Raw genomic sequence first — 13,951 nt, 5'->3', positions numbered from 1 at the left:
ATGCTGGTGAGGTCACAGTAGGACCTAATTTCGGAATGGCTTTATCAGGATTGATATTAGCAGGTTTTTCTTTGAGCTTAAAGCTTGTTTTACTCACAGTTTCCCCACCTATTTCTGTGAAAAGCTCTGATACAGTAAACCTATGGACTTTGTAATATAGCCATCACCAAAATACAAGAATAAGTGATAGCCCTCTACGATTGCTAGAAAATGCTAAAATGTTAATATTTCTTACTGTGTTCCACTGGTTTTATGGTCTTATTTGACTGTGTCTTTATGGTACATACTTAAAGGTCCTTTTGTGAATAGAAATGGAATAATGTTCCCAAATGGGGATGCAAATAAGAAAATCCTGTAGAGCTTTTAAAAATAATAAATATAATGCAGATGATCTAGAAACACTGAATCAGTATCTCTAAAGACTGGAATGAAGTCATGAACTAAGATTTGGAACATTCATTTTCATAGGAGAATGACGTAAAGAAATTTCCTTGAAGGTTGTCATGAGAAATTTTGGATGATACGTGGAGAGCACAAACATCTTAAGGACTCTGGTATTCAAGTCCTTTCATTAAAACATCCTCCTTACCCCATTATCTGGAGTCATAGTCCTTCCAAAGCACCTTCCTCATTGCTCCCTTCACATCCTTATTCCGCACTGTATATATGAGGGGGTTGATCATGGGAGTAACGATGGTGTAGAAGAGAGCTATGAACTTGCCCTGATCCTGAGAGTAGTTGTTGCTGGGCTGGAGATAAGCATAGATGGCTGTGCCGTAGAACAGAGTGACCACTGTGAGGTGAGATGCACATGTCCCAAATGCTTTTCTCTGCCCTGCTGCAGACTTTATTCTTGAGATGGCCCTGACAATCCCACCATAGGAGAGGATAATTAATGCAACAGGTATGAGAAGAATGATAACACTGGCAAAGAAGAGCTCAGACTCATTCATAGTGGTGTCAACACAGGCAAGTTTGAGCAATGCAGGGATTTCACAAAAAAAGTGATCTAGTTTATTCCTCCCACAAAGTGGTAAAAGGAAGATGAGGACTGTCTGCAATAAGGAGTTGGCCAAACCAATAAACCATGAAGCAGAAGCCATCAGGGCACAGAGACGGGGAGGCATAATCACTGTGTAATGAAGGGGCCTGCAAACAGCTACATAACGGTCAAATGCCATAACTCCTAAGAGAACGCATTCAGTGCATCCCAATCCTAGAGAGATGTACGGCTGAACTACACAACCACCAAAGGAGACACACTTGCCTGCTCCACTGAGATTGACCAGGAGCTGGGGAACAATGCTGGTAGTGTAACACAGGTCCAGAAAGCTGAGGTTGGAGAGGAAAAAGTACATAGGGGTGTGAAGATGTGGGTCCAGGTGGGACAGTGCGATGATGGTTGTGTTTCCCAGCAAAGTGAAGATATAGAAGATCAAAAGAACCACAAAGAGGACCAGCTCCAGTTGAGGCCTGTCAGAGAAAGCCAGCAGGACAAAGCCAGTGAAAGAACTTCCATTTTTCTGTTCCATCCTTTGATAACACATGGTTCCTATCAAGACCAAGCATTTAGCAACTTTTTGGAGGTATCTTCAAAAAAAAATAAAGGGGGCAGGAGATGAATTGATCATGTTAAAATATATAACTATGGGATTTTATATACAACTGTTTAATAAATGATGTACTCATTAAGATTGACATACACCAATTCAGTTTCACATTATCACTAAAAGTAGTATCATTGATATGTAATGTAAGAAAAATCAAATAATGTACCTTGTGTTTGCATCAGTCATAGGTAAGAAAGGTCTGTTTCTGATTGAGTTTAATAGAATTTAAAGTACTGTAAGAATATAGGAAAATTTTAGAGAAAATGGGAATGAGGGAAACACAGGGAGCGAGATCAGAAAAAATAAAGAGAAGCAGACAGAGGGAGAGAGGTTATTTTAAATATGTATCTCAAATTCTACACCACTGAACTGTACCTACCTCACATGCAATAGAATATAATAGAAGATAATCTCTAAAATACATTCAGATAAAGAAGTTTATGATCTAAAATATACAAAAGACTGAAGTACTTTCAAAATATCACTATAGTGCTGAATATACACATTTTGGCAGTTTCACCTCTCTACTCTACCTAATATATTATATTTGTGAAGGCTACCCAGGTCCTTTTTTTATTGTAGAACAATTAAATACTCAGTCAGACACCAGTCAATTACCACCATTCAAATACAATGTTTAACTATGCCCACAAGATGCCTAAAATTACTGTACCAATTTATGAGAACTCTGAAATGTCATTGGCTATGTGTAGTCACTTGGAATCAGAACTCTAAAATCCAGTGGCCACATTTTTCTTTTTCTTCTGCTGATTTCATTTCCACATATTACCAACAACTAGAGTGTATGGATTTCCTGAAAGTAGTGGGATGATTCCCTATCAGCATTATAATCAGGATGAACATTTTTAAATGTTATCCAATTGTATAATCTTAGTAAAAGAGTAATGCTTTACGTCACTCCCTATGATAAAATAATTAAATATATAAATACATAGAGATAAAGACAGATACATTGTCAAAGCAATGACAGGTCAAAGAGAGGTAATGTAAAACTAAAAGTAATACAAGGAGAGGCATAAAGAAAAGGACATTTGTGTATTTTAAAATCTAAGAATATCCATGTACAATCAGTTAATTTTATATATACACCTTTCTGGGAACTATCTTGAAGAGTCAGTTACACTGGACCAAACACATTGCCAGCCCTAAGGTTAGTTGACAGCCATTTTCGTCCAGTTATTCAGTATTACGTAAGCATGATCATACAGGAACTTAATTGGCATCAGAAAACGAATATTTCAGTTCTAGCATATTCAAATGGATAATCATATAGTAAATTTTTAATTCTTATAAAACATTTAAAATCTGAATCAGGTTTGGGTGTAGACACTTTTATGTGTGAAAGAAATTGGTACAAAATGGCATAAAATAAATATTAATAAGATCTGAATAAGGGAAAAGCAAAGATCAAATGAAAGAAGAGTTAGTGGTAGAGAGGCAGCTGGGAAATATCATCTATCATGACATAAATGTCCTCCTTGTCCAGTAATTTAGTTGCAAGAAAAATAAACAAAAAAATTATATATTTTGAAAAGTAAAAGCACATATAATAGAAATTTCATATATGATATAAGAGAAAGATTAGTTAAACTAATCTAACTTTACACTCAATCCTAAACAACATGAAAGAGTACTATTTCTCATATCTGGCAAAAAACAACTATGTAATCAGTGAAAAATTTTTCAAATTTAAAGTTTGAAAAATTAAAGTATCCAAAGGTTGAAGGCTGAACTGATATGCCACTTACACTTAATAATATTAATACCAGCTAGTGTTGTGAGTGTTTGACATGCTCCAAAATATTGACATGCGTAATCTCAACTAATCTCTCAAAATATTTCGAAATTCATTGCCATCTCCTTTAAACATATGAAGAAACTGATTTAAGCGGTTAAATAGATTACCCAAGATCATTAAACTCCTAAGCGGTTTAACACAAACCCAGGTGCCTTTGACATCAAAGTTTGTACTTTTAGTCACAACATTACTTTGTTGTCAATCAAATGGATGTATTAAAATTCAGAGTAAACACCACATGTGACATAGAAGATGTGGTATTTAACAATATTTCATGCTTCTTTTGATTTCTTATAAGAATGTGATCAGTAGTATCCCCTTAAGAATCTATGGAAAAAAATTTCGTAACAGAAATAATTATAAAAATATGAGAGACAGTCTAAACGTGCCATGACAGGATACATCCCCTCACTCACACCTGCTCAGAACAGCAAAGAAAAACAAACCATGGTTCAGTCTCATGCACATATACACAAATATAAAGACAATCATCTGAAATGAACCACTGGACAATTTTTAAATTATATCTAATAAAGGAAGCACTCACCAAATTGAAGGAGGGCAAAAATAAAATGCTAACTCATCCAAGGAAAAACACCAAGATAATAATGCACCATTATAATAAAATATATATATAAAATATATATATATAAATATATATATTTAATAAAATAATGATATATTCTTATATCAATAAGAACCAAGACAGCAGTTGATAACAGATAAAACCCTGGTGAGACAAAATTGTACAAATGATTTGCTGCTTTACAGGATAATATATATAATAATTTTTAAAATGTTGAATGGCTACCTATCCAGCAGGTACAAAAATGAATATGATTTCAGGTTGAAAAATAAATATCAGACAAGGGAGATGCCCGCTAAAATGGAAAAAAGAATCTGATTGTCTCAGTGTGTTACAATAGCTTCCAATGTCACACTGGGAGCACACTGGGAGGTATTAGGATACTGTCATATTCTGTCTTTTACTTACAATTTTTTTCTCGCTACAATTCAGGAAAATTATTATCCTTCAGAAAGACTGCATATGGGAAAGATCTAGCTGCAAGATGTGCTATCCCATTGATTCTCAAAAGTATGTTCCGCTAATCTACGTCACTTTGATCCCTCCTCCTTTCCTGTGTGGCAGCCATGCCTCCTAAAGCTGTTTGTACCACCAAAAAGTAATCTTTCAAGGGAAGGAATTTTTTTTTGACTGAAGTCAAATGAGAAACTTCATCTCGTTTCCTTCCTACCATATTTAAAGAATTGTGTAATTTGACTGGGAATCATCATCTCTGTTCAGGTAGGCATCAATTGACTTTAATGCAGTAAGAAAGATTGATTCATATTAGACAAAATATATAAATAATAATGGCTGGAAATGTTAGACACGTCCGTCTTAGGTACAGGAATAAAGAATTGTGTCCTTGGTAACTATCACAATGTGACATGATACAGGAAAGTTCAGTTATAAAATTGCACATTAAATATTACTCTGGATACAGAAAATAAATAATTGATAAACTAAGAATATATAGATAGAAAAAAGTTTTTAATTGGTAAAATAAGAATAAATAGATTCTACAAAACAGATGGCATTCTATGTGACAATTACCATCAAAAAGGAATATAATGGGAAGTGACATCTCACAAGAACACGATTTTACAGTAGGAATCAAGAGGATAGGTAACAAATGAAAGAGGTAAGTGCTTAGTGCTGAGAGATATCCAGTGATAGAGGTAATAGTTTACAATTACAATAACTATACAATACGGACAAATAACTCCAAAAATTTTAGTGGAAGAATACATATTTCAATAAAGCTAGATACTTAGCAAACTACACATTTTAAAGGCAAAAAATCTCAAGATAATGTCTGTATTTAAGATATTTCTAATTATACAACATTCACTGATATATTTAACGCACACACCCTGCCCTGTCCAGTTCCTGAATGAATCCTGGAAAAGTGCTGGCAAAATATCCACAGCCTCAGTGCTATGACTAAATTGTTATTGTTTTAATAATGCTTCTGTCTCATAGGTCTGAGCTGAACCCAGATCTAGTAGGACTGGCCCCTGATGGCAATGGAGAGTGTATAAATGAGGGCAAAGTGGATCTATCACTGTACTGGAAATGACAGTGCATACTGTCCACTGAACATGAACAGTGTTTTAATCCACATTCTATAGAGGAAGAGGCTGAAGTAGGAATTCTATTGCATGTTGTTTTTTGAAGTAATGTTCCTAGGATAAAGGGAGTGAGAGCAGAAAAATAGAGCAGAGGACGTTGCTAAGCAAGGATGTGATCACAAGTGAAATATAGCATGAGCCTGATCCCATAAGAAGCTGGAGCAGAAGCGAAATAAGCCAGAGGGAGAAAGTCAAATACCGTATGATCTCACTCATAAGTAGAAGATAAAAACAACAAACAATCACATAGAGACAGAGATTGGATTGGTGGCTACAGAGGGGAAAAGGGGAGGGGGGAGGGCAAAAGGGGTGATTAGGCTCATATGTGTGGCGATGGATTGTAATTAGTCTTTGGGTTGTGAAAACGATGTAATCTATACAGGAATAGAAATATAATGAGGTACACCTGAAGTTTATATAATGTTATAAACCAATGTTACCACAAAAAATTAATTAATTAATTAATTAAATAAGTAAGCTGGAGCAGGACTCTGCCGTAGAACTATCTGTGATGGTAGAAATATTCTATCTTCACTGTCTAATACAATAGTCACTATCCACATGTTTGAATGTGGTATTTTAAATGTGAAAGCTAAGGAACTAAATTTTAAATTTTACTTAATTTTCTTTAATTTAAATGTAAATAGCTACACGTGGCTACTTACTACTATATTGAACAGCACAGCTCTGGAACGTGAATTGCAGCCGAATTAACCTCATCTTAAGGCAAAGGCAACCTTTTGTATATCCCATGAATTGCTCATTGACTGTGGGCTGCTCCCACCAATTCCTGCAGACCTCTTGGCAATGAGGCTCCTTTACAGCTGAAGCCAATTCTCTGAAGAAAGGAACGGCTATGATCTTAGCAGCCAATACTAATAACAAGCAGGGTTTAGATGGATGCTCCAGCTAGCAAAAAGGATCTGAGTGGGGTCCCAACAGCATTCACACAAAAGAGTCCATTCATGAGTATGTGCAAGGATGGAAGGATGGTCACTAGTGTACATTACGCATCACCTCAATGCAAACCCATAAAAAAAAATTGTCGTTGGCCTAATTCACCAACTATTTAAACAATCAGGTCACCTTTTCCTTTTTCTTCTTCAAATTAGTATTTGCACTTAAGTGAAGAATCATCATTCTTCATTAACAATAAACTCAAAATAAAAATGCATTGACACAATATTCACTTAATGGAACTTCCTTGTAACTTTCAACCTAGCATTTTGAAGATTCCATACATATTTTAGACATATTTTTGTCCCACTTTAATGGAGGAAAAGAACATTTAAAAACTACAGATACTGAAAATACACTTTAAGGACAGAGAACGAATATTGTGCAGTTTCACAGAGAATAAAGAGGTAAAAGGAAAGAATGGAAGCATATGGTCTAATACTTTTACATACACACACTATTATTCTATTACTGAAGAACATATTCTATTACACGGAAATATGCTCTATTTATGTTATTTTCCATATGTACATGCTGAGATACAGTGAATGTACTACAATAGAATGAAATATCTGGGAACGAGTTGTCAGCTTCTAAAATGAACAATAAAATTTAGTTCTTATATTTGATGAATTTCTGTAGTTTGTTTCTTTTGCCAGTGGACGTGTAGGCAAACCAACTTAGCTTTTTGTTTCAAGAGCAATTGCAACTGAAAATAAACTAACTTGCCAATTCCTAAAGCAACACAGAGACTAAGTTCCATTCCACTCACCTTTGTTCTGTGGGTCCTAAGCTATTTCTCTACCTCATCTTCAATTTGCCGCCTTCAATAGAGTACTGGGGTTGGAACTTGGATATATAGAATCAGAAGTATGTGGAGCGAGTGCAAGGTTAATTATACCAGCATTGGATTATCCAGAAATTTTTCTTAAGCAAGAGGACACTTTCTCATGATGGCTTCACATATCTTCACATGGTACAAGAGATCTGCATTCTGCCTCAGGTAGTAGGAAGAAGAAGAAAAGCAATTTCTAACTCTCAATATTATGTCCCCAATACAATGACCTGGTTTTATGACTGGGAGACCCATAGCAGCAACATGAGAGGGTGGTATGACACTGTGCTACGACTTGGGCTGGCACGGATGGATGGAGAACCAAATCTGTTTACCTGGCTGAAGTCTCTGGGGAACATATGCTCCATACTGTTAATTGTTTGATATCACCAACCTGTCCAGAGAAGACAATCCTCAGGGAATCTGAATATCAAGGAGGATGCCAAGGGATGCCTAATCTATCTCTTGTATAACTTCATATATTTGAGAGAGGACGGATGGCTCCCTGGACCTCTTAGCTACCTTCTCTCTCATCTTTAAATGACATAAACGTTTTACCAGAACCTTAAGACGTTTTCTCTCACTACTGCAAAAAAATTTTACACATAAGTATATAAATACATAAGAATTCATTCAGATACTTAATTTTAAATGTAAATGATTTTTTACTCAATATAATTTATAACCAACTTATAAGGGATTATAGAGCTAATAATTAGGTACAGTCTCATCTTTAAGGTGAATATAATGGAGGGCAACTCCACATTTACTACCAAATTTCTATGGTGGCTACAAAAAATAATCTCAAATTCTCTATAACATTGTTCAGTTTGTATCCAAAAGTTTTAATGATTTACTCAAACAATGAAAAAAGATTATTGATTTTTTTAAAGAAACTTACACAGTTTGTTTGAAGTCCACTAGTCTTTGCATTTAAGTTCCAAATGATTTTGAGTTTACCAGGATAGCTATAAATAATTGCTAAAGAAAAATGAAAGGAAGTTAATGGGTGTTTTGCCTGCTGAAATCAAGTTTGAAGATCAATCAATTAATTTCAAAATAACTTATCTCTACTTGACTATATAGGCAAAAGGCAGGCATAAATAACATCATCTCACTTTGACAAACTTAGGCCCCAAATGTCAAATGCACTTGAAAAAATATATATGAAATCTTTTTCCACACTGGAACACATTTGGTTTCATAGAAATAGAGGGCTGCTAAGTAGCAATACAAGCTGGCTCAGAGAAAGCCATTTAGGTTTGAAGCATCTTAGCTCTTATAAATGCCATTAGTCACACAAGTATAAAGAGTTTTGCTGATTAATTTTTATTCTGTAGCCAACTATTTCCCATATACCCAGAAATTCCAGTTTCACTTATAAGATTCAGCTCAGAGAGATAAACTATCTCCTCCTAAAACCATTCTTAGGTTAGACTTTCCGTTGTCTCCCTACTAGTTAAATCCCATCGTGATATTTATAAGGAGGTCTAGGCAACCCAATACCGCTTAGGGTGTCCAGAGAAGGGAGGGAATTACATAGCTGCTATTAAAGCTTTTCTTCCCAGTTCACTCCTGCTGCTGCAAATATTAATTGGTAAAATCACTTTGGATAATACTTTGACACTATCTAGGAATGCTGACCCACAATTAACATTACTAGGCTTAATATTCTCTAAAGTAGTTCTTGGTCATGTGCCACAAGAGACATGAAAAAGAGTGCTCATAGCAGCATCATTTGTATTAACCAAAACCTAGAAACAACCCAAATGTTCATCAACAGTAAAAAGCGTAAATTATGGACTATTGATACAATATAGTAGTATACAATAACAAATATGAAAAAACTACAGCTAAACAAATTAAAACAATGTCCTTCACACAAAAATATTGAGCAAAAGATGCAAGTCACAAAATACTTAATCTATGTAAAATTCAAAAACTATTGTTTACGAATGCAAACATGGGTGGTAAAAGTAGTTATAATCAAAAGTTATAGTCAAAACTAAAAATAATATCAAAAGGCTGATTATAACAAAGTCAAGATCAAAGAAGAGGGAAAGGGATGCAATTGGGAGAGGTTATCCAAGATACTGTCCAGGTTCTAGTTTACAAGGGTGGTGATAGCATGACTATTCACTTTTTAATTATTCTTTAAAATGAACACATATTCATACAGCTCTATAGACAGAGACAGACAGACAGACAGACAGAGACACAAAGACAGAGAGAAAGATTGCCAGAGGAACTAAGAAATGATACATAGGACAAGGTTATACTCATGTTATACCCAATATTAAACCTCTGACAATAAGAAAGCAGGAAACAAAAAGGCTATATAAAAATAATATGAATGATCAGGATTATTTTTTAAATATGGCTGATATTCTATAAAAAGGAAAAATTATTAGGAATTTGTAAGGAATCAAATTAGTGGACCAAAAGAAGTCAAAAACAATCAACACTGATCTAAGGAAAAGCAAGATCATAGAAGGAAAGAACACAAATGCTTCTCCACCAGCTTCCAGGACACTATCTTCTCTGTAGACTAGACATAATGAAGATAACCATCCATCCAAAATATCTAAATTGCCACCACCTCAGTAAATTATTGAACAGGCTATTTCTGGTCTCTGAATTATTCTGAAACCTCAGATTCTCTTCCTCAGGGCTTGTCCTCTGAGATAAGTTGGAGGAAAGGTCCACACTTCCCAAGTGAAATGCTACCACCCCTCTACTGCTTCCCTGCTTTTGATTTTCTGTGGTTATCACTAGATAAATGGATAAAGAGCCAAAATGGGAAAAGGGAAATGCTCAGAAACAAAGGGAAAGATAAAGAAGACAAGTATAGAAGGACAACAGGATCTGAGAGAGACAGCAGATATAAACGGAGATTTGAATTAAATAGAGACAAAAGATATAAACTAAAAGCAAAAACAGAAGGAAAGTGATAGTTAAAACAATAAAATGATGGGCACAAGGATTATTAACACCTCAAAAAGCTCATAATGGATTGAAGTAATTACAGTTAGGTAAAATTTAGTGCCAGGCTACAAAGCAAGCATATTGTTTAATCATTCTATATTGAAAAATAATTCACTTCTTGAAGAAACTTTCACATACATGGTCATCTTACACAAAAATGGAACATATTAAATATAGACATCTATATTTCCACCAAACGTCAATAGTAACAAAATCTGATCACTTTCTGTTCATTACAACATCCAGTCCCTCGCTCCTCTCCTGTACAAAATGTGTGTCTGGAGGTTCTCATGTAAGCAGAGTTTTCTTAGACTAGAGCTGGACTCCATTGTTCCTGTGAGGTCCTTAAAAGAGCTTCCCAAAGTATTTTACCTCTGTGGGAATTTTCTGAACTGTAAAGAAATCAGGTATAGTTAGTCTTATGGAGAAGTGACTGTGAGCACTATAACCCAGAACATGTGGAAATGGCCCATATATCACATGCTACATTTCCATCATCCACTCCCTCCCACTCCCAAAACTACACTCACATACACATAGACACAAAATATTTGCACTAGAAAGCTCCCCAATTTTGGTTCATCATGTCTGATTTGATTATCTGATCAATGAATGAATCTATGTTTATGTTGCTGAATATACCAAAAAACCTTAAAACAGTTTGAATCAATTTCTATTTTAATATATTAAAATTCTTTTGAAACTGCAGGAGTGACATCAGTAACATGGCAGAGTGAGCTGTTTCCTTCCTCTCCCCCTCTGAATTACAATGAAACAAACAATCATTGGCCAACAGAGGATACCCACACAGCACAACAGGATGCCTGAGAGACCCCCAGAGCTATACATCTGAAGGTGGATGGACAGGATCCCCAGGAAGGAGCGGAGACGGGTGAGTGCACCCCTCCCTCACCCTAGCAGCAGCAAGCCAGGTCACAGGGCCTCACACAGTGGCCAGTATGACTCTAAGAGCGAGTGGGGGCAGTTCAGCCTCCACATGAATGCTACCATGGCCTATGGGAGAGCCCACTGTGCTGTGGCAGCTCTGCCAGTGACAACACTCCCCAGTGAGTGGCTTCAGCTTGACATCTGTGAAGGACCCCAGCCCAACAAGCACAGCGGCCAGTTTGACTGTAAGAGGAGTTTGAGTCAGCCTGGCATGCACAAACACTATCCCTGCCTTCCAGAGTGCCTAACTTGCCATGGCAGCCCCACCAGCGGGAACACTCACTACTGAGTGGCCGCAGCTCAGCCCCTGTGAAGGAGCCCTGCCCACCAAGCACAGTGGCCCACATGACTATAAGAGGAGGCAAGGGCAGCCTGGTGCACATGCAAACATCTTTGGAGGGGTAGTGTGGTCTGCGGGAGCACCCACCATTCCCCAGTGGCCATGCCAGTGGGAACACTCCAGAACAAGTTGCCACAGCCCAGTCTCCATGAAGGTTCCCTGCCCACCAAGCACAGTGGCTCAGCCAAACCACCAGCAAGCACAGTGCTGGCCAGTAACTGTGCAACCCACCCACTGAGCACAGAGGCACAGAGGTCCCACCGCTAAGAGAGCTACCCGCCCAGCAGCTGTGGCTACCTGGTACACATGCAGAGCAGCCATACCTGCACAACTTCCAGCAGAGGAGGCAGCATCAGAAACACAGCTCCTGCTTCCCCCAAGTGATGGCAGGTGGAATCTGCCACCTGATACTACCACTAAATGTGCCAGCAAAGGATGAGTTTATCAAACACCATGAAAAACTACAGTAAGACTTAAGAGCATAAGGAAAATGACAAGTCTCCAGAAACCAAGCCTGAAATCAAAGAAATTTACAATCTAAATGACAGAGAATTCCAAATAGTTATGAAGAAACTCAATGAGTTACAAGAAAACTCAGAGAGACAGTTCAATGAGCTTGGGAACAAAATTAATGAGCAGAAGGAACACTTCACCAAAGAGATTGAAATTATTAAAAAAAAAGTCTAGATAATGAAGAACACAATTAATGAGATAAAAAATAATCTAGAATCCTTACAAAACTAGAGCTGATGTTATGGAGGACAGAATTAGAGATTTAGAGGATAGAAATATAGAAATGCTTTTGGTGGAGAACAGAGAACTAAGATTTTTTTATATTAAAGAAATCCTTCAAGAAAAATCCAACTCAATTACAAAAAGCAGCATAAGGATTATAGGTATTCCAGAGGGAGAAGTGAGCGTGAGAGGAGCAGAGAGCTTCTTCAAAGAATTTATACCTGAGAACATCTGAACCTAGGGAAAGGACTGGACTTACGAGTACATGAAGCCAATAGAACTTCTAATTACATCAATGTCAAAAGACCTTCTCCAAGGCATATAATAGTACAACTGGTAAAAGTCAATGACAAAGAATGAATATTAAGGGCAGCAAGGGAGAGGAGAAAACTCTACAAAGGAACCCATATAAGGCTTTCAGTGGACTTCTCAGCAGAAACCTTACAGGTTAGGAGAGGATGGAATGATATATTCAAAATACTGAAAGACAAAAACTCTCAGCCAAAAATATGCTATCCAGTGAAACTATCCTTCAGATACAATGGAGAAATAAAAGCTTTTCCAGATAAACAAAAACTGAGAGAGTTCATCACCACTAGACCCCCCCATACAAGAAACGATGAAGCTCTCATACCTGACACAAAAATGCAAAGGTTTACAAAGCATAGAGCAAGGATATAAATAAACAGACAAAATCAAAAAACTGCAGCTCTCTATTACAACAGGTCAGCAAACAGTTTTAACATAAAAGATAAAAGGAAGGAAAGAATCAAAATAACGATAAACACTTCAATGTAGTCACAAACTCACAACACAAAACAGAATAATTTGTGATAATAACTCAGAAGGGGAAGTGGAAAGGGATGGAACCTGTTTAGCTAATGGAGATAAAAAGCTATCAGAAAATGGACTATCTCATCTATGAGACCTTTTATACAAACCTCACGGTAACCACTAAACAAAATCAGAGCAAAGTCACAAATCATAAATAAAGAGAAAACTGATAAACCATCACAGAAAACCACCAAATTTAAATGACAGAAATATAAGGGAAGAGAAACAATGGAAATATAGAACAGCTGGAAAACAAGAAATAAAATGGCAGTATTTAGTCTTCATATATCAATAACCATTCTAAATGTAAATAGATTGAATTCACCAATCAAAAGACAAAGAGTAGCTGGATGGATTTAAAAACAAGACCTAACAGTATGCTGCCTCCAGGAAATACATCTCAGCTCTAAACACAAACATAGGCTCAGAGTGAAGGGATAGAAGGCAGTACTCCAGGCAAATGGCAAACACAAGAAAGCAGATGTTGCCATACTTATATCAGACAAAGCAGACTTCAAGATAAAAAATATAATGAGAGACAAAGAGAGAGATTATATAATGATAAAAGAGACAATCCATCAAGAAGACATAGCACTTATGAATATATATGTACCTAACACAGGAGCACCAAAGTATATAAAGCAACTAGTAAAAGACATAAAGAGAGAAACTGACAGCAATACAGTAATAGT

The 13,951-nt window shown here is 36.4% G+C and overlaps 1 protein-coding gene across 1 annotated transcript; it reads right to left on the bottom strand.

Annotated features, from left to right (window-relative positions):
* Positions 1-593: 593 nt before the first annotated feature.
* Positions 594-1,532, bottom strand: LOC123287687 (putative olfactory receptor 2B8). The gene has a single exon (XM_044775062.2). It carries the CDS (start codon positions 1,530-1,532, stop codon positions 594-596), a length of 939 nt encoding a protein of 312 aa, XP_044630997.2.
* Between the last annotated feature and the right edge of the window lie 12,419 nt (positions 1,533-13,951).

Source organism: Equus asinus, chromosome 8 (assembly GCF_041296235.1).
Source record: "Equus asinus isolate D_3611 breed Donkey chromosome 8, EquAss-T2T_v2, whole genome shotgun sequence".
Taxonomy (NCBI): domain Eukaryota; kingdom Metazoa; phylum Chordata; class Mammalia; order Perissodactyla; family Equidae; genus Equus; species Equus asinus.
This window is presented reverse-complemented; position numbering and strand designations above follow the sequence as displayed.

Bases quoted from the DNA above. Each gene is read 5' to 3' on its own strand.
- LOC123287687 (XM_044775062.2), bottom strand. From the start codon at position 1,532: ATGGAACAGAAAAATGGAAGTTCTTTCACTGGCTTTGTCCTGCTGGCT.